This window comes from Marmota flaviventris, chromosome 3, assembly GCF_047511675.1.
Source record: "Marmota flaviventris isolate mMarFla1 chromosome 3, mMarFla1.hap1, whole genome shotgun sequence".
NCBI lineage: Eukaryota > Metazoa > Chordata > Mammalia > Rodentia > Sciuridae > Marmota > Marmota flaviventris.
Genome location: NC_092500.1, coordinates 45,436,275 through 45,458,264, shown reverse-complemented (window position 1 = coordinate 45,458,264; position 21,990 = coordinate 45,436,275). Strand labels below are relative to the sequence as shown.

Sequence of the window (21,990 nt, the reverse complement as noted above, 5' to 3'; positions counted from 1 at the left end):
TTCTTTGTATACTCTGGATATTAGGGCTCTATCTGAAGTGTGAGGAGTAAAGATTTGTTCCCAGGGTGTAGGCTCCCTATTTACCTCTCTTATTGTTTCTTTTGCTGAGAAAAAACTTTTTAGTTTGAGTAAGTCCCATTTGTTGATTCTAGTTATTAACTTTTGTGCTATGGGTGTCCTATTGAGGAATTTGGAGCCCGACCCCACCGACTGTAGATCGTAGCCAACTTTTTCTTCTATCAGACGGCGCGTCTCTGATTTGATATCAAGCTCCTTGATCCATTTTGAATTCACTTTTGTGCATGGCGAGAGAAAGGGATTCAGTTTCATTTTGTTGCATATGGATTTCCAGTTTTCCCAGCACCATTTGTTGAAGATGCTATCCTTCCTCCATTGCATGCTTTTAGTCCCTTTATCAAATATAAGATAGTTGTAGTTTTGTGGATTGGTTTCTGTGTCCTCTATTCTGTACCATTGGTCCACCCGCCTATTTTGGTACCAGTACCATGCTGTTTTTGTTACTATTGCTCTGTAGTATAGTTTGAAGTCTGGTATCGCTATACCGCCTGATTCACACTTCCTGCTTAGCATTGTTTTTGCTATTCTGGGTCTTTTATTTTTCCATATGAATTTCATGATTGCTTTCTCTATTTCTACAAGAAATGCCGTTGGGATTTTGATTGGCATTGCATTAAACCTATAGAGAACTTTTGGTAATATCGCCATTTTGATGATGTTAGTTCTGCCTATCCATGAACAGGGTATATTTTTCCATCTTCTAAGATCTTGGAGAGGACTTCTTTGAAGAGCCCATATAAATTAGATCCACTTTGTTATTGTAAATTCCAGGACCTCACTGTTCTGTCTCCCCCAGTGAACTGCAAGCTGCTCAAAAGGAGAGACCTGGTCTCTTCTGCTTGCCTTTGGACACCCAGCTTATGAACAGTGGCCTGACCTTTAGTAGACACTCATTAAATATTAACTGAATAAATAAATGCCCCATTGATGAAATCTCTTAACAGGCTTTGATGTTCTTATTCTAAATTGCCCAGCGATCAGACGCAAAATCAGTTTTAATCTACCTAAAGTTCTCTTCCACATGATTCCCTTCCGAAGAATATTTCATCCTAATAGTGGCACATAATGAGCATCTGAGCTGCTTCTGCAGCCTAAGTGTACAGTGTCATTTTAGCGCAGCTTCCTGCCAGGTCCACATGTGATCTCAGGATTCTCCCCGACAAGGCCTCCAAGAAGCCAACTCTACTTGTCAGGGCAGCTGCCAGTTTATTGCCAACCTGTTTTTTGTAAGAAAGTGAGAATTAAAGAGATTGAAGATACCTGCCTACAGAATTTTTTTTTCCTTTCAATAACTAAAATACTTAAAATCCTTAAAGAGATGAAAAGCATACTGCAAATATAGACAATCCATGAAACTAGGAAGCCCACTGGTTCTAACAGAAACCCCCCTTTTGTTCTAAGGGAGGGATCCAAACTGTGCAGCTCCTCCACTTTTGCTCTCGCTAGGAAGTATTGCTTCAAGGGCAGGGATGTAAATCTGTTTTTCCAAAGTCAGTTTCTTCTGTTCCATAAACTGATTACTATAGTTATTTCTGTCTAATCAGCACCAAGTTCATGGACAGTTCAGAGGGAAAAAAAAAAGAGCAAAGCTCAAGAGGAAAAAATGAAGAAAAGTAGCTGAGAAGTTAGTTTGTATTTTCAAAGGCAATGAAAAATGTAAAGGGGTAAAACTATGTGAAGAAAAACAATATTTCCATTATTTGCTTGTCAAAATGAGGGAAGACTAGACGGGAACAATTTAGGCAAATTAGTATGACACACCTATCTTGCAGGCATAATACAATAAATAGATGATGATAAATTTTTAGGTAGAAACTTTGAGCTGAAACCTAGAGAATTTAATTGACTCTCATGAATTGGAAGATGTAGGTAGTAAGAAATTTGAACCTCAGATCCCTGTGTGACAGTTCCTGGTGTAAATGTCCTTTCAACTGAACTAAATGTCCATAGAGTCTGCTTTATATTGGCTGTAAGAAGAAGCTATGCAGAAGGAGAGATAAAGCCTGGTAAGCAATTTTCATTTTCAGAGCTGGTCTCTTATCATGGAATGTCAGAAAATGCAAATAAGCAGGTGTAATAAAATTATATTTCATTGCTTTTGAGTGATAACTGTGTTTATGAAGATTTAGTTTCTATGTGATGATTAAGTAGAACTTAGTTACTCTAAAAGAAGAAAAGAACTGTGGTTTTTTTTCTCACAGCATGAAGAGAATTATTGTACTAAATTTACTTGATTAACCACACAGAAATTACTCAGTTTATAAAATATTTTGAATATTTTCCCAGTCCATCCACTGGATTTCACTTGTTCCAATGGAGCACTGGATACTGGAATACAGATTAGGTGAATGATTGTTTTCAGGTGAGAATGTGTATAACTGGCCTTACTTGGTAACTGAAGGACTTGTTAGGGCCACTTGAACATATCCATCTATTTCTCTGCCTCCCTGCTGCCATCTCTCCACTCTCAGCCATCATCATCTTTCATCTGGATTTCTACAAGTCTAACTTGTTTCCTTTTATTTGTTCACATACCTCCAAATCCATCATCTTCACTGAAGTCCAATGTAATCTGCTAAAACCCAATTCTGATCATGTCACTCTGTGACTTAAAATCTTTAAATGACCAGCCTGTGCTCATGGTATTAAATTCATATTTTGCAGCTTAGTTTATAGGTACTTCTGTATGGTTTGCAATTCCTCTTTACTTGTCAAATCACACCTATTAATGTACATCTTTTCACTTTTCTAATTTGTGTCTCTGCCTGCAGTCTTAACAAGCAGCCCACCCTGCCCCCATCTCACTTCGCCTGCTGTAGGTGACTGATGTGATCTTTCTAAAATGCAAAACTAATTTAACCACTTCCTGGCTTAATACCCTTCCATGAATTTCCACACTTATGATAAAGCCATTGTATTTAGCAATATCTCTAAGATCACTTACTTATCTGACAAGCGTGTGCTAAGAATTTGTTCCCAATTAGTGGGCTCTCTAATCACCTCACTGACTGTTTTCTTTTGCTGAGAAGAAGCTTTTTAGTTTGAATCCATCCCATTTATTGATTCTTGATATTAATTCTTGTGCTATAGGAGTCTTATTGTGAAAGTTAGAGCCTAATCCTACATGATGGAGATTTGGGCCTACTTTTTCTTCTATTAGATACAGAGTCTCTGGTTTAATTCCTAAACCCTTGATCCACTTTGAGTTGAGTTTTATGCATGGTGAGAGATAGGGGTTTAATTTTATTTTGTTGCATATGGATTTCCAATTTTCCCAGCACCATTTGTTGAAGAGGTTATCTTTTCTCCAATGTACGTTTTTGGTGCCTTTTTTGTAATACATTCTGTTGTCAGATATAAGATAACTGAACAATCTCTAGGATATATAAAAAATTCAAAAATCTCAACACCAAAAAAACAAATAACCCAATCAATAAATGGGCCAAGGAACTTAACAGACACTTCTCAGAAGAGGATATACAATCAATCAACAAATACATGAAAAAATGTTCAACATCTGTAGCAATTAGAGAAATTAAAATCAAAACTATTCTAAGATTTCATTTCACTCCAGTCAGAAGGTCAGCTGTTAAGAATACAAACAACAATAAGTTTTGGCTAGGATGTGGGGAAAACAAAATGGCACACTCATACATTGCTGGTGGGACTGCAAATTGGTACAGCCAATATGGAAAACAGTATGGAGAATCCTTGGAAAACTGGGAGTAGAAACACCATTTGACCCAGCTATCCCACTCCTTGGTCTATACTCAAAGAACTTAAAAATAGTATACTCCAGGAACATAGTCACATCAATGTTTATAGCAGCACAATTCACAATAGCTAAACTGTGGAACCAACCTAGATAGATGCCCTTCAGTAGATGAATGGCTGAAGAAAATGTGGTACATATACACAGTGGAATATTACTCAGCATTAAAAGAGAATAAAATCATGGCATTTGCAGGTAAATGGATGAAGCTGGAGAATATAATGCTAAGTGAAATTAGCCAATCCCAAAAAAACCTAAGGGTGAATGTTTTCTCTGATTTAAGGATTCTGATTCATAATATGCTGTGGGTGGGGATGGGAGGATTAAATGAACTCTAGATAGGGCAAAGGGGAAAAGGGAAGGGAGCAGGCATAAGGGTAGGAAATACGGTGGAATCGATGGTCATCATTACCCTAAGTACATGTAAAAAGACACGAAGGAGGTGACTCTACTTCGTGTACAACCAGAGAAATGAAAAATGTGCTCTATATGTATAATATGAATTGTAATACATTTTGTTGTCATATAACAAATCAAAAAAAATCACTTACTTAGATCACTTAGGTGCAGGGTCCTAGCTTAGGAAGAAAGGCTTCTTAGTGAGATATATAAACAAGTGTCTAAAGAAGATAAAGAATGAGCCATGGAGTTATCTGGGGAGAAAACTCAAAAGTCTTGATGAAAAATCTCTCTGGTATATTTGAGGATTGGCAAGGAGGTAGTGTGTGGGTGAACTGTAACTGATGTGGAGCAGTACAGTAGGAAATGAAGCCAGAGAGCTAAAGGGGACTTCATCTGTATAGGGATTTTTGAACCCTTCCAAATACTTGGGATTTGACTCTGAAGGAAGTAGAAACCAGTGGAGGAGGAAAAGCAGAGGAGTGACATATTGGATGCTCTTTTCAACTGGCATGTTTTGGTTGCTGTGTAGAGGACAGCCTGAAAGGAGTGAGGGATGGGGCATCAGTAGGAAAGCAGAGCATCATCCAGGCAAGAAATGGAAGAGGCTGGGACCAGGGTGATAACTATGGGGTTGTGGCAAGTGACTGGTAGCCAGTAGGATTTAATGGAGTATGAGGGGAAGAGAGAAAGAAGGATGATGCTGAGATGTTGGGCCTGGAAAGATGTATGAAAGATGGAGCTCCATTAACTGAGATGCAAAAGTTTTGGGAGGAGTGTGTGTTGGCTAGGGGAGGGAGAGAGGGGGAGAGGGATCAGAAGTTTGGTTTTAGACATGTTCAATAAGAGAGGCATATTAGATATCCAAGCAGAGATGTTCCCTGGGAGGTTGGAATAATGAGTCTGGAAGTCTGGCTATATCATTGGCATATAAATGATACTTTAAACTGTGAGACTAGATGTTATCATCAAGGGACAGAGTATAGACAGAGAAGTGAAGAGGTATGTAGATTGAAACCTGGGATTGATTCTCCAACATTATTAAAGGATTGAATGATGACATGGAGGGATAACCAGAAAACAGAAGGAGTGGCCAATGAGATAGAAGGAAAATTAAAAGAAACCATGTGAAGAAAATGTTTCAAGGACAATAAATGACCAACTGTGCAAATACTGCTATTAGGTGAAGAAAGAAGATCATCCGCATGACTGACAGTTAGGCACCATGGGGTCATCAGAGATCTTTGTGAGATCAACTCCCCATGGCTCAGGCTGAGTCCAGGCAGTTTTGGTGGAAAAGTGGGAGGAAAGCCTGTTGTAGTAAGTTGAAGAAAGACGGCATTCAGGGGCTACAAACAATAAGCACCTACTTACAGCTGTTGCTTCAGGTTGTAAGTGCTGTTTTCATTCTCAGAAGTGTTCAGGGGCAGATGTCATCCTAACTATGTGAAAAGACTTTCAAGGATCGTGGCTGGAAACAATAACTGGAATTCTGTGACCAAGAAAGATTTATTTTTAAAATAAGGGAAACAACACAGAGTGTTTGCTGATGAGAATGATCCAGTATGAAAGAATAAATTGGTGATGTGGGAAATAAAGGGAGAATTTGGGGAATGAGGTTTTTGAAAAGGGAAGAGGGATCGAATGTGGAGGGCTTAGCTTTGTATATCCTTTGCAAAGGGTGTGAAGGCAGAGTACACTGGTATAACTCTCAGACTGTACTTTTGTGGTTGATTTATTTGTTTGTTTTCCACATATTGTGAACCTCTTAAGAGCAGTAAGTATAGATATCTTGCTCATTTTGTGGTAGGGATTTTATCGTTTTATTTCTATTCCCTAGTACAATGCCTGGAACACAGCAGGCATGCAATAAATGTTTGAATGAATGAATGAAGACACTCTGCTAAGCATGCATATGTTTTGTTTTTTCATTCAAATTGGATTATTTCTATCAAATCTTGACAGCCAGATTGATTTAATCATGTTTCTCTTGTCTGGGCCTACTGAATGCTCCACTACTTGGTAGAGTTGATTGATAGGAATGACTGTGCTTCTACCAAAATCAATGATGCCTCCTAAGAGTAAAATCAGTGACCCTTGCTGCATCATTTTGAAGTTATCCTGGCAATGGTTCATGAATTTACTACTTATGTCACCTTGAACTTTCTGAAAACTCTTTATTTTTCCTCAGTCTCTGTTCACTATTTGTATTTTGCCAATCACACAGCATATAACATTATCATTTTTTTCTAACTTACCTAGTACACGAGAAGCTTTTTGAAACCACCTTTTGTTAGAGAACATGTCTTTTTCATTGCTAAATTAAAAAAAAAAAAAATTAGTCCTGGTCCTGCTGCAAAACAGGTGCAAATTAAATATTTGTTGAATGAATGAATGAATGCCCAGATGAATGATTACTGTCCCTGGAGAATGTTTTCTGTGCAAAGACTAGATCTTCTTTCCAGAATGGTGTCCCTATACACTGGCAGCCATTGCTTTGCACTCAGCAGAGCAGACCTGGCACCTTCTTCAAAGGACTATTGTTGGATCATAGGATCTGCACCACCTAGATGTGCTGAGAATCAGGAGCGCTGGGGATTTTATGTCCTCATTTTGGTAACTATAGCCAATGACTGAGGTGCAAGAGTGTGGAAGCCTAGATGTCTAACCTCAAGCCTGTACAAACTCAGCTGTGCCATTTATGCTCTAGAACTCTCTGTAGCTCAGGCTGAGTCCAGGACTTTGCCTGAATTGCACCCTTGATTGACTTATTTTTCTTTATCATGGTTCCCTGACTCCCTTGTAGGTTTTCTCTGAGAGTGCTTTCTTATTGTATTGCTTGTACCCTCAATCCTTTTCTTAAGGGTTTCTCCTTGGGGAACTTCACTTAAAACATGGAATGTTTGTAAACAATGTCCGGGGCAGGGAATCCTAACAGTGCCTCTTTGAGTGTCAAGTTCTATTTTAGATGTTCTTTCTTGATAGTTTCTGATTTTATACTACTGCCAGCCAAAGATATTGATGCTGCAAACTAAATTTAGTATTTGATTTAGTTTTTGGAAGAGAAGTTGTTTTGCAATTTTGGTCAATTAATTATAATCGAATTTGGTAAATACTTTGTTGAGTTGCAGATCTTTCTAACATAATGTGAGAATGTATCTTCCTCTCCTCTCCTCTCCTTGATTTGACATATCTGTATTTTCTCTTCTTAGGCATGGGTAAGAAAGAGTTAATTGTATAATTAACTTTTATGTTATGATTGAGTATGACTTTCTTTTTTTCCTCTATTGAATATAAATATTCATTTTGGTATACTGAGTAAACCATTTATTTTTCTGGCGATATGAAAGGGACACAAACTCTCTTATCTGTAAAATGGGATTGGAACTAATGTGTTTTAGAACTGAAAAAGCACTTTAGCAACCAGCTGGTGGCCAACACCTTCATTTTATAAATGAGAATGTTGGAAACCCAAAGAGGTTAAGTGATTTGTTTAATATCACCCAGCTTGGCTAGTGGCAGAGCAGGACTAAAATCCAACTCCCAGGCTGCTGTGCTCTCTACTGCTTCCACAAAATACATATTTCTTATTCACAGAATTGATATGAGGATTAGGGACCACATCTGTGAAAAATAGATTTAGCCTTTGGAAAGAAAGATGCTGGATAGCTTTATGAAAGCTTTATGAAAACTAATCTCATTTTAACCTTTTCTGTACAATTGTTAGTTTTGTTCAGTTTTATGTTTCTCGCTTTAGGCTTTTTTTTTTTTTTGGGCCAAGGACTAGATAATTTATGATGCTTGCTTTAAAAATCAATATTAGTATCCGGATTGTGTACATGAATTACTTTAGCTGAGTTTTGAAGCTAAGAGCAGTTGTGAACGGTCTTCTAGAATGATGACTGCTTATGTACACGAGTTTTCTATCCTTGGTTTGCATATTGGAAATAAGGACAGTTGATTAAAAATAAAAAGCAGTCCAAGTTATATATATATTTTTCCCAGTCTGTTAATACTTCCAAAGCTTGATACAACATATCTTTAATACACCATGAATTTTCTCTTCTGGGGAACCACTGTATCCTGCTTCTTTCAGCATAGCCAGGGGCCCATTATACTAATCCACCATACCTTCATATCTCTAGCAAGCATATATAAGCGATAACTTTGAATATTTATTTGATTCAAGGTGTGTAAATCTTCCCTATGTCATCTTGTAAACTTGAGAAAATTGTGACTTGTTCGACTTGGTTACTTCGATTGTTTCAGTTGGGTTCTTTCAGGCACAGCAAGCTTTGATATATGAACAAGAATACTGTTTAATTTTTTTTCTTTTTTCCCCCCATGTTTTTTGATGCATCATCTCTGTACATAATGGTGGGATTTGTTGTTACATTTTTGCACATGCACACAATATAACAATAGATTTAGGCCAATATCATTCCCCAGGGTTTTCCCCTTCCCTCCTTTCCCTGCCCTCTTGTCCATTTTCCTACTGTTTAATTTTTGTAGTATCTAAAGTGATTTGTGTAGATTCATATTTTCAGGGAAGATGTAATTCGAGTACCAAAAGACTAAAGTCACCTTTATATATATTTCTAATTAGGTACGGTTGTACGCAAGACCTGATGCGATCAGAAGAGGATCCGGGGACTATGCTCTCCATATTACAAAGAGACTAATAGAATTTTATGAAGACTACTTTAAAGTGCCCTATTCCTTGCCAAAACTAGGTAAGAATTTTCTTGGTTATTTTATGGGACAGGCTCTTTGAAGGTAGAATTTCTTTAAAGACATCCAGGAGCATGAAAATTCAGAGGTTTATATTTTTTAGAGATGATAAGCATAAAAAATAATTTCTTTGGAAGAGGTAGAATAAGATTTTATGTTTCTGGAGTCTTGCCAGTAAGTGCTCATGGGAACTAAGAAAGGCATTATGTTAAATTTAGGATTCCAAAAGATGATTTGTTGAGTATGCCCCATGGAGGGGTGCTTGCCAACATCACATTTAATCACCACAACTACTATGGAGGTAGGTAGGGCCAGGACATTGTCCATATAAGGGAATTGGGACCCAGGAGTGTTTCCATTCATCGAGAGAACTAGTGAGTTAAGGAGCTGGGATTTCAGACTAGGTCTTGATTATTCCCAGAACTATTCAATATTTTACATGAAGAAGGAACTCATGGGCAGGATGCCGTGCCAAATTTTCGGTCGTCAGATCTTAATTAGTTGTCCTTTAGATTGTTTTTGTTTGTTCGTACTCCTACCACACAGTTACAGTAAATAGAATAAAAAGAAAAGAAAAACTTGGTAGTAATGGAAATCGTGTTCTCTGCAAACTTAGTTGCATTTCTTCCTTTTACAAAGGAAATGTGTTCAATACTTGTTGGTCAAATGAATAAATGAATTAAGTTGTTACCCTAATTCAAATGGTGTGCTTTTGCCAAGGAGTGAGCCCTGATATTAGAAAGGGTATGTATATGTACTAGAAGTATTGAAGTTAGTTTTTCTTCTCAGAAAACCTGATTTGGGATATTACATCAAACAGTCCTTTGTCCCCACCCCTCCATCCTTTTTCTTCCCAAGAGCATTTTTGATCAGGATCCACATAAAAGATATTTCTCATTGTAAAGAATAAAGTGTTTACTTGATCAAAAGTGTTAGTTTGAACCACAGGTTCTCCTCCCTGGAGAACTGGGCCTGTTTCATTAAGTACCTGCCTGCTGGGTAGATTTATTGGTCTTACAATGAGTAGTTAGTTCAGAAAGCAGATAGAATGGTTGATATTGTTATCTATGGGTATGGCATACAATTTTAATGAGTTGTATTACAAAATTCTAAGGTCTTTTTTGAAATTCCAGCTCCTAGAATCAATAGGTACATTTTTAAAAAAAAAAATTCAAATAGGATCTGTATTTTGTTTTGTTCTATTTTCTTTTTCTGTTTTCCTTTTTACATCTTCCTCCCTGTTAGTATCTTTTTTGCACTGAAACCTCCCTGGTAGTCACCCAAGGCAGAAAGGAATACCTGACCTCATTTGCATGGGAGGTGACACTGTTATCTACTCCAGGTAAAACTGGCTGGGAACTGCTCAGCTTGACTCTAATGTAAAATTCACGAGTGCTTATGTTGCAAGTTCAGCAAGAGAAATAAAATGTGGATCTTTCTCTGTCTCCTTCAGACCAGTAATTAGCAGAAGAACTCAATTTATAACTTCGGGGGGTTCCATGTAACTGTCAGCTTGCAGCAGGAAGCATTTCTGTTCCTTTGCTTCACTCACAGCTGTGCCATGCAGCCTTTCATCTGTAGAAAAGAGCTTTGTTCACCCTTATTGTTATGTGTTAAGCTACCTTATGGTGTATTTAATTGAATGATTTGACTTACTCCCAGCATACGGCTTTTTGTATCCAGGGGAGTTACCAAAGCCCATGGTGCTTTGTAAAATTTAAAGTTCCACTTATTTTATATATCTATAGATGTTTAGATCCATATATTAATGGACTCATAAGTGTGCCTTCTAAATACCTCCTATGAAAGATTCTGTAAGCACAGAAACATTTTGAGAAATTCTTATTTTCCATTGTACATTATGAATTCTATTCTAAGTGAATTCGATGGAAACCTACTCAAGTCTTTGTTAACGATGCCCATAGATGTGTCCTAAATATTACCTGAGGCTGCATTGACCCTTCTCCCCTTCTTGCCTTCCCTCATTTATTCTGTAAACATTTAGTAAGTGCCTGCCACAGGCAATTTTCTATGCCATGCAGACCCAACAATTAATAAGGTAGTAGATTCCTCCTTCCTGGAGCTTCCATTCTATCAGGTAGAGACAGACACTGAAGCAATAGTAGTATGTAAGGAACGTGGAGATAAGAACCACTAAAAATAAAGTCACAATGGAAGATGAGGAAGTGTGTTGCATAGTTGGTGCAGGGAAGGCACTGAGTGTTTCACATGGGCAATCATAGAGGGCTTCATTGCAAAGTTTTTTGAATAAACAACTCCAGGCAATGAAGTAGAAAATCCTGTGGAAATAATGGGACAAGGACTATAGACAGAGGGAACCAAGTGCCTAGACTCTGAAATGAGAGCTTTCCTGGGGGATCTGAGGGACACAAAAGACAAGTGGGACTGTAGCAGAGTGAACATGTCAATTTTGTCCCTCAGGAGCCCTGTCTGGAGCCATTTTTGTTTGACACAGCCTGGGTGTGGGGAGGGTTAGGTATATATTACTAATATTTGGTGGATAGAAGCCAGGGATATTGCTAACCATCATAAAATTCATAGGATGCACAGGATAGCCTTTTAGAACAGGAGTTATCTAGCCCAAACTGTCAATAGTGCTAAGATGGAGAGACCCTGATATAAACTGAGGAGTTAATAGACCAAAATTCAGGGGAATGATGATTGCTGCTTGGACTAGGATGCTAACAGTGAGGTTGTCAGAAGGGATTAAATTCTGGATATATATTAGAAGTAGAAACAATAGAATTTACTGATGAGTAAGATGTTGGATGTAAGAGAAAGAGGGACATCCAAGGTGACTTTGAGGTTTTTGATCTGAGAGCTAGAAGGATGCTATTGCCATTTGCTGAGACAGAAAGATTATGGAAGGGGATAATTTTTGAGACTGTCAAGCCTGTTAAACATTTAGGTGGCACCTTGATGTTTGTATGAAATTCAGGTGAACAATTGAATTTATAAATATGGAGTTTGGATGAGTAATCTGGCTAGAGATATATATTTGCCAGCATATTATGGTATACAAAGCTGTAATACTGGATGGGATTGCAAGACGGCAAGAGGTTAAAAGAGAATATAAGCAAAGAGGTTCTGATCCAGTGTTTTCAGGTTAGAGAGACACTAGGGAAACCAGGCAATTGTGATATGCTGGGCATATAGGGAAGAAAGCATTAAAAATAACAATAAAGAAGTTGTGGTAGTCCAGTTAGATTAGGACTGAGAATTGACCTTCACTGATGTTAGTGGGAGAGTAAATGCTGATGCTTGTTGTTAGGATGGTAATTTATTCTCCTTGTTACATAAAAAATATTTCTGTAACAAAAGCAACCAGTGTACACTGTCTGAGAATTTGTTTTCAAATCTCTAAATTAGGTAATTAAAACTTTTTGTATGAGGTTTTCAGAGATTTTCTGCTTCTTGGTGTTGAATTGTATGAGAGACACAGTCTACTTGATACAGTACAGCCAGCCTTTCCATATCTGTGTGCTTTATTTTCATGAGAACTCTCAGAGGCATGGAGTGCTACTTTACAAGAAGGTTATTGTAGACACATACAGAATTAAGTTAACTTTCTTCTTATTCTCCGAACATATTGACAACAACAATAACTATGTTTGTGTTTATAGAATGTGAGTTACTCTTAAAGGGCTTTGTACATTCTAATCCATTTAGTCTGTCACAACTTTCTGAAGGAATACCTATTATTTTCTAATTTTCCAGATGAGAAAATTTAGGGATTCAGTGACTAGGTAATGTGGGCCGATCACACAGCAGGAATTAGTGGGTTTGAAATTCAAACCCATACTGTCGGATTCCAGGATCTTTCAATTCTACTGAAACAGATTCCACAAATTTTGAGAATCCAGAAATTGTATGTAGATCACCTTAATATGGATAATCTGTTGTTAGAAGAATAATGTAAGAGTTATTTCTGTTAATTTCTTACTGGTGTTAAAAAATTAATACATAGTGTGCTCAGTGTCAGAGCACTTGTCTAGCATGTGTGAGGCCCTGGATTTGACCCTTAGCACCACATTAAATAAACAAACAAACAAATAAATAAATAAAGGCATTCTGTCTATCTACAACTACAAAAATAATTTTAAAAAGTAATACCCAGTCTTTGCAGAAAATTCAGAAAGTTAAAAAGATACGAAGAAGCACATCTTATAATTTGTAATTTCACGAACCTGAAGACGTATTGCAAATGTGTTTTCATCATAGATGCTTTATAAGTTAATTAGGTGGCAGATAAAATGACTGATAAAATATTTTGTTACTCTATTTAGATTTCAATTAATTATGGCAAATAGTTTTCAGTTTCCTTTTGTTGCTACTCTGTAATTTGTAAATCAATGTTTTGTAAAGGAGTTTGCTTGATTGCTGCTTTTCAAGACACTGTGCTTTTATGAAGAATTCATTACTTACCTGGCACAGAGCTGGGATTGTAGAGGGAGAACAGGTGTTTTGTAACAAGAATTTCTGCCCTCAAGGAGATTGTGCTTTTGTTGAGGAGAGAATACGATATTTATAGGAATGAATGGATTAGAGACTTAAACAGTATAGAATGTAATCAAGCACTATAGTTTTATAGGGTAAATATTTAATGCCATGTTAAATTAAGAGCGTGGGATCATTATACAATGCTGTAGGCACAAAATGTACTTAAAGCGAAGTCTTATCTTTACCTGAGTCTTGGCAAAAGAGACAGAGATTTAATTGGAGGTGAAGAAAGGGGAGAAGGGTCATTTTGAGAACTGTGTACAGAGAAAGCTCATATATACTTTGGGCTGTCTGTATCACATGGAAGGGTCAACATTTTTGTGTCAAGGAATTGATAAACTATAGGATAAATTGTTTTATTAGAATTTAAGAATAAGAGACTTGCTTGAATGATTGATTTTTCTTTGGCCATAATCTAGATTTTCAGTGTAGTATTGATGACGGTGATGATGATAAGTTACTATTTGCAAATAGTAAGGGTTCTTATCAAACATTTATGTCTGAATGTACTACATATAAATATATTTAAAATATGTTAGTGATACTTTCTTAAATTTTTATGAAATATTTGTATTGACTGCTAAACATTTTATCTTCTATTGTTATTTGTTTTAAATTAGCATTATTATTTTAATTACTATTGATATATTTATTGTTTTTAACTTGAGGTGACAAGTATATAATACTATTTCACATTAATTGTACTTCTCATAGTTGGATTTTTTGAGACTTCTCTTAATGTTTTCTAAGGTATGAGTTTTTTGCCTTGCCTTTTATTTAGTAAATACTGAATGCCAGGTAAATGTTTTATCAGTGGTCTCAAATGACATTGCTTTTTAAAATAAAATCTTTGGGGGCTTTTTATGTAGTTTGATCTAATCTGAATAATGCGAATTCACTCCCCAGGTACTTCCTTTAACCCGAACTCCTGAAAATATCTAATATTACATTGGAGCTTTTCAATGTGTTAGTTTTTGTGGAAACTAAAGTAAGGATCTCTCTGGGTCTGTGTTACTAGTACCTTCTTCAGGAATAAGACACAGCAGCACTTTCCTTTGGAATAAATTTCTTCAAGTGACTATCTTTCCTCCTCTCTTTGGAATTCAATAAATATAGTCTCTCCCTATTTGATGAAGATATTTATTCTTTTAAATTTTTATTTATTTTTTGCCCTGGGAATGAAACCCAGGGGCGCTTAACCACTGAGCCACATCCTCAGACCTTTTTATGTTTTATTTTGTGACAGGATCTCACTAAGTTGCTTAGGGCTTCATTCAGTTCCTGAGGATGGCCTTGAACTTGTGATCTTCTTGCCTAAGCTTCCAAGATGTTGGGATTACAAGCATGTATCACCATGTACAGCAGATAATTTATTTTTGTGAAAAGTCCTTCACCTGGTTATTTTCTTGTAAACCAAAAGAATAGTTATCATTTCTTTCAATGTAAAATATTTTTATGTATCCCTAACCCCACGGTGGCAAATATTTATGCTAAAAAACACCAAATATAATAAAATAGACACAGTTATTTCAATATTTACAATTATTTTTAACACAATTTAATAAGGCATTTTATTCCTTCATTAATTATTCCATAATATGGCCATTTAGCTGTTCTTGTTAAGCTATTTTGTAGCTATTACATGCTGTATACTTCCAAGACAACACTAGCCAACAAAACATATATATGATACCCAATGTTTATGATATTTAACCACTAATGCAAAAAAGAAAGAAACAGAACATTAACAACAAAAGAAATCAATGAAAACAATGCATGTTAGTAGGAAAGATACATGAGATTATTACGACTATATACAAGCAGACCACAAGTATACCAAGTAGAGAATTTAATGCAACAGAAACCAACTGTAAGACCAAATTAACTAATTAATTCAGCAAACATTTATTGAGTAGTTACTATGTAACATTGTATTCAGCAATGATAATAAGTGATCTCTTTCATGAGATGCTTAAAAACTAGTCCAAGAGAAGTTTTGAAGATTGTTTTGCTAGCTTGAATATATTGCTAATATTTAATTTGCTTACTGCCCTCCTCCCCACTTCTGAGTCTCAGACCTGAACAACTTTTGACTCACTCATGAGCATTTTTCACAAATTCAACCAAGGTGTTAGTTTGATCAGGAAATATTTATAAAGAGGCCTCCGTGCTATTGTTTTATATATTCTGACAGATATATTTGGCTTTTAAGCTAAAAAATAAGTACTTCCAGTGTTTTAATATTTAGTCTGCATAAGCTTTGTGCTTTATGCTCTGCTTTCTGTCCTGTAACTGTGGATGGATTGGTGTTGCTGTGATAACAGACAGATCTTCCTGTGGTGGTCCATCCCCTTACATCTGCTTGATGACATCATTGCAGCAGTTCTCTGCTTTCTCTCCCAAATCTTCAATTTTCCCTCTTTATTGGATCTTTTCCTATCCACATTAGAAATATGATGCTATTTCTCTCACTGGACCACACACATGTATACTCACTCGAGCTACCAAGCCATTTCTCTCCTTCCTTTTACAGCTAAACTGCTTGAAAGGATGGTCTATGTGCACCGACTCCCATTTCTCTCATTCCCTTGTGTCTTGCATGTACTGTACATCAGGCGTTTGTCCTCAACACTATCCTGAAGCTTCCCGAGTTTAATAACTCTTCTGCACTCCTAAACCCAATGGTCAGTTCTCAGTCTTCATCTTGAGCTGTCAGCAGTGTCTGACAGAATTGTTCTCCCCAGCTCCTTGAACACAGTTTTATGTTTGTCTTTCAGGACAACACATTTTTCTTTATGCTTTTCTCCCTCCTACTCACTGGCCTGTCCTGCTTAGGCCTTTTTATTTTTTTTCTTCTAACTTATCTAGCTGCAACATACTTGGGTACTGCAGAACTTGGGTTTTGAGTCTCTTCTCTTTTTACTTACATTGATGGTGACCTCCTTTGGTGACCTCCTTTGGTGGCCTCATCCAGTTTCTGTGGCTGATGCTGGGATTTCTAAATGTACACCTCAGACTTGGTTCTCTGTCCTCAACTCCATAATTTTACATTCCACTGACATCTGCACCTGAATGATGTGGGAAGAAAATACCCAACAAATTGCTGGTTTCCCACTGCTTTTTTTTTTTCTGCTAATTGATCAATACTTTTAAATTTCTTTCATATAAACAAGGATATTTTCTTGTATAGCTACAGTAGAATCACGAAAACAGAACACTTGATATTACAAATCTATAGCCTATATGAAAATATTATCAGTTATCCTAATTATACCCTTTATAGTTGTAGCTCCCCCTGGTTCAGGATCCAATCTGGGGTCATACCTCCCATTTGACTTCTATAACTGTTTAGTCTCTTAATCAGCAAGTGCTTCTTGCCTACTTTTCTTTGATAGTCTCATAGTTATTACAGAAAGTACTTGAATTGAATTTGGGTTTGTCTGAGGAATCCTTGTCATGAGATGCAGGTTATGCATTTTAGCAGGAAGACCACACTACTCTTACACAATCAAGAAGACGTCTGTGACCCAAAAAGTTTGGGGATTTCTCTCCACCTGTAAGCAAGCAAGCAAGCAATTCTGGAGTGTTCTCTAATTCAAATATAACATTATCTATCTGGAGTCAGTGTCAGATCCTACAGGTGAGTGGCTCAGACCTCACAGTTGCAGCCTCCCTTCAGATACTAAGCGAAAGCCCTAGGTTGTTTTTCCTGTACTTCTGTAACAGGAGTTCCCCTAATGGTCTTCTCCAGTTTGATCACTTTGCTTGAGTGGCTCCCAGAACTCAGAGAAACAATTAAGTTAACATTTATCAGTTTATTATAAAGCACATTACAAACGACACAGAAGAAGAGATGTATTGGGGGTATATGGGGTAAGGGGTACAGAGGATCCTTGCCTTCTCTTGGTACACTATCCTCCAGGAACCTCTACATGTTCAGCTATCCTGAAATCCTGAAATCCCTGAACCCTTGTCCCTTTGGAATTTTATGAAGACTTTATTGAATACACATAATTGAATCGTGGACAACCATAAAGAAGTGTGATTGGACAAAAAGGGCCTATTCCAAAGCTGATAGACTGGGAGAGGAATCTGATAAGGAATGTCTGTCTAGATTCCTTTTGGCTTCTCTATGTAGCATTCCTTTCTTTGTGGTATGGTGCTGGGCCCCTTCTTCAGAGAGTTCTTATGATATCAGACAAGTAGGTCAGATAATTTTTTATGGTTAATTCCAAGGCAGAAAAGTGGGATAAGATTAGATTTTCTATGACTTGCCTTGGGAAAGAGAAATCCTAGTTTCCATGAACTGCCATGGAGAGGAAGTTTGGAACCAGGAGTCATAGACAACAACCCAGATATGTACATCATAGTCTTGCAGATGTTTAGTAAGTATATTAACATTCTCAAATCTGAAGTCTAGGTTGAGCCACTATCTTGCTCTTTTCCTCTTCCTCATCTCAGTACAGGGCAACTTCATCTCTTTGAAAATCATTTAGATTAAAAAAAACTATGGACTATACATGCAAACTATCAATGAATTCCTGTGGCTCCACATTCTAAATATATTCAGAAAGGGATCACTTCTCATCATTTCCATAGTTACTCCTTTCTTTCCAGCTATGATGGAACTTGAGTCAAGCCAGAATGAAATTTGAAATTAAAGTGGTATGAAAACATAAGATCTTGGAATTGGCAGATAGTACCTGACTTATGATGGTTCAATTTCTAATATTTTACTTCCAGATGGGGTAGAAGCTATATGTACCCAGTAGCAACCATACTTGGAATTTTGATCTTTACCTGCTCTAGCAATACTCAGTATGATATTTTCTTGAGTTGTTGGACAGTAGCATTGAGGTGTGTCTCCCAGCCAGTCATGTGATTTTGAGGGCAAACAACCAGTAGTCTACAGTGTACTGTGTTGCTACGCTACGATGTTCTGTAGGTTAGGTGTCCTAATTTTCAACTTAAAATAGGCTTTTGGAGGGCTGGGGCTGTAGATCAGTAGCAGAGCACTGGCCTAGCATGTGTGAGGCACTGGGTTCAATTCTTAGCAACACATAAAAATGAAACAAATAAAATAAAGGCATGCTGTCCATCTACAACTATAAATTTTTTAAAAATAGGCTTTGGGGGATATACCACATTGTAAATCAAAGAGCATCTGTACAGAGTTCTTGCAATGGATGTTGGGTTTAAACTGGTAATGTTGCTCACCTACTCAGCATTCCGATGGCTTCCCATTACTCATGGAATGGAATCCAGAGTTCTTCCCATGGCTTGGAAGAGGCTTTGTGATCTAACTTCATCTCCTCTTCTCCCCTACATACTCTCTGTTTCAGCTGCTCTGTCCTCCTTGAGTGTAAGACAGGAAACATGATCCAACCCTGGGCTTTCCTACTTGTTCTTCCCTCAGGATAGAGCGCTTTCCCTTTAGTTTTATGCATAGCTGAAGTGCTACCTCCTGCAGGGAGGTCTGCCCTGACCCCCACTTAAACTGTTGCCAAGGTGATCACTTCCCTGATCATTTTTTCCCATAGTACTTTTATAATCTTACCTAGTATGTATTTATGTATTATTTATTGTCATTTTAATTCCTGCATTCAGCCTCTCCCCCTGTCTTGTGATCTTTCTGAGAACTCACATTTTTGTATGTTCAGTGCTCCAATTCCCCAAGTAAGCACTTGATAAATGCTTGTGAATGAATGAATGACTAATCCCCAACTCCTTCCTGTTTTAGCCATTTTCACCACATAGGAGAGGAAGAAAGAAAAGACAAAGCATTGCTTGCTGTGTAAATGAAATAAAACATGATTTTTTTTTAACAGAAAGAACAAATAATATGATGAGCCTTATAAACTGCCAGGAAATCTCCTTTTGGATAAATACAAATGAAAGGGTTGAAAGATGACTTAGCTATGGGCCACTTTCTCATTAAAGATCCACATAAGGGAGGTGTTGGTGAAAAATGTGTTGAGCTGGTTCCTGGAAGAAGTAATAAGGTTTTGGTTTATTATGACGGCATTCTAATGGCAAGGCTATTAGGAAGTTACTCTTTGTACCTGGGAGGTTTTTGCAATCTGAAAATAGAATAAGTATCTGTCTATTAGTTCTACTCCCATTTGTTATTCTTTGAAATAAGAACAACATTTTTTTCATGTATTTGACAGACATTTGTTGAAAACTTGTTAGATACTAGATACTATTCTAGGTACTAGAAAATAAGCAGTTAATGGAAAAGACAGCAATCCTCTCATTTGGCTTAAATTTAATGGGAGAGGCATATAGATATTCACACAGAATTATAGTTATAATTAGAAAGTGATAACTGCTATGCATAAAGTAAAACAGAGAAGAAAGTGTTGTAAATGTTGGTAGAGGGGAGGAGTTTGCAGTTTTGATAGAACAGTCAAGAGATGCCTGGCTGAAATGGTGGCATTTGAGTCCAAATCTGAAAGCAAGAGGAAATCCTGAAGAGGTGGGAGACTGGCTTATTGGAGAAACAGCCAGTTTCTTGGAGCAGAGTGTTGGAGATGAGTGTGACAGGAAGTCTTCAAGGTGACTGTGCCAGATGGTGAAAGATCCTATGGGCTGGCCATTGAAGGTCATGTACTTTAGTTTTGAGCAGAGGAATTGTTCTGGTCACCTTGTGTTGTCATAGTAAAATAGCAGAGTCTGGGTGGTTTAAACAACAGGAATTTGTTCCCCACAGTCCTGGAGGCTGAAAATTCAAGATCAACTTACTAGTCTGTTCAGGGTTCTCTTCCTGGATCATAGATGGCAGCATTTTTGTGGTGTTCTGTTATGGCAAAGAGATGGCATGTTCTGTGATGTTCAAGCAGACTAGGTACCACTACCCAAAATACCCTTGCCATAATTAAGCTTCTCCAGAGACCCCCCACCACATTTGTTCTTGTTAACAAAATATCAGTCAAGATCAGACCTACAGAGGGGCTCAATGTGTTAGATGCCCTATTTCCTGTTGCTGTGCTCTGTCTTGGAAAAGCTTAGTTTGGCCTTGTATCTCTGACTATTCAAAGAAATGGGACAATAGGCACCTTCTGAGAACTCAAAAAAAAATTACTTTAATGTAGACCCCTGCAAAAGTGAACACACCTCTAAGCTCTGCCTCCAACCACTGTGTATAAAGTTCAAAGAATTTCTGAAATCTTGGTTCAGAGGAAGAATTCTTAGGCAAGAGCCACCACTGAACTCTGAAATCAATAAACCTGCTTCCTAAAAATTCCTCAGTGTCCACCCTCTTCTGTCCTACTTCAATGTGTCTTCTACTTCCTCTTCTTTTTTCCCCCTGGGGCCTCTTATATGCCAAGCAGACATTCTACTGCTGAGCTACATCCTCAGCCTCTTGATGCCTTTCTTCTTACTAGTTCTTAATCTCATCATGAGAGCCCTGCCCTCATGACCTCATGTAAGCCTAATGATCTCCTAAGAACCTATCTCTAAATACCATCATACTGGGGTTACGGCCTCCGTGTAGGAGTCTTTTTTGGGGGAGGCACAATTTAGTCCATAGCAGGTGCCCTCTGGTGTGACTTACATTTTTAAGGGATCACAATGACGTGTCATGTAGAACAGACATTTGGGGGATGGGAGACAAGGATAAAATAGAGAAGCCACTGCATTCAATCAAGCAATGTTTGTGTATTGGATCAGACTGGTAGGGGTGGAGGTGGTAAGGAGAAGGCAGATTCTGGATATATTTTGATAGGAGAACCAACAAAACTTGCTGTTTTATGACAGGACTTCAAATGAAGTCTTGATGTGGGTTCCTCTTGACTAGAGTTTATAAGATTATGACAAGCTTGAAAAACTATAAGGGTTTATTTTATTTTTTCTTTTGGGCTCACTTTCCTGTGTAGCTACAGTGAAAGGGAGAGATCTTTTTATAATTCCTTCTCTCCTTCTTGGTTATTTGAAATTAACATAGCAAGATAAATAATTTGTATTTTCCAAACAGAGCAGCTGTATTTAGAACAAAATAATGGTTGCAATAATCCTTCTCTTGAAGTGAATTGCTTCCTTCACTGGCCATTGGTCAATCTGGAGTTAATTATAGCAAAAATGGCAATCCACAGCCCTGGAGAAAAGGAGGAACATTTCATTAAAGTCTAGCTGGGGATTACTGCTGACAGAAGCACTGCCAATCAGGCAATTTTAAAAGAAAGGTGACCATTCCTATCAACTTTAGAGCTAAAATAGCTTATATTGAGATCAGAAGGTTTTTTTCAAATTAGCTTCATTTCCAGAAACTGAAACTGAGGGATAGTTATGTAAATTAGGGTTAAGCATATAAAAGTCAATTAAAACAAAATGCTCTATAATAGAGAAATAGCAATATACATTTTTCCTGTTCCTTTTTTCCAGTGTTGTTGTGACAGTGCTTTTTATCCAATTCAGAACTTTTCAGATGTTCCCATTCTAAAGATATACAGTAATTACTTATTGATTGATTATAATTTCTAAGATTG

The 21,990-nt window shown here is 37.3% G+C and overlaps 1 protein-coding gene across 1 annotated transcript in view; it reads left to right on the top strand.

Moving 5' to 3' along the window:
• The window catches only part of Trhde (thyrotropin releasing hormone degrading enzyme), a 362,149-nt gene that overhangs the window by 85,364 nt on the left and 254,795 nt on the right, over window positions 1-21,990 (top strand). Inside the window, exon 3 of the mRNA XM_027929374.2 lies at window positions 8,856-8,982. Within this exon, the coding sequence (XP_027785175.2) occupies window positions 8,856-8,982 (127 nt within the window). The remainder of the gene's footprint in view (window positions 1-8,855; window positions 8,983-21,990) is intronic.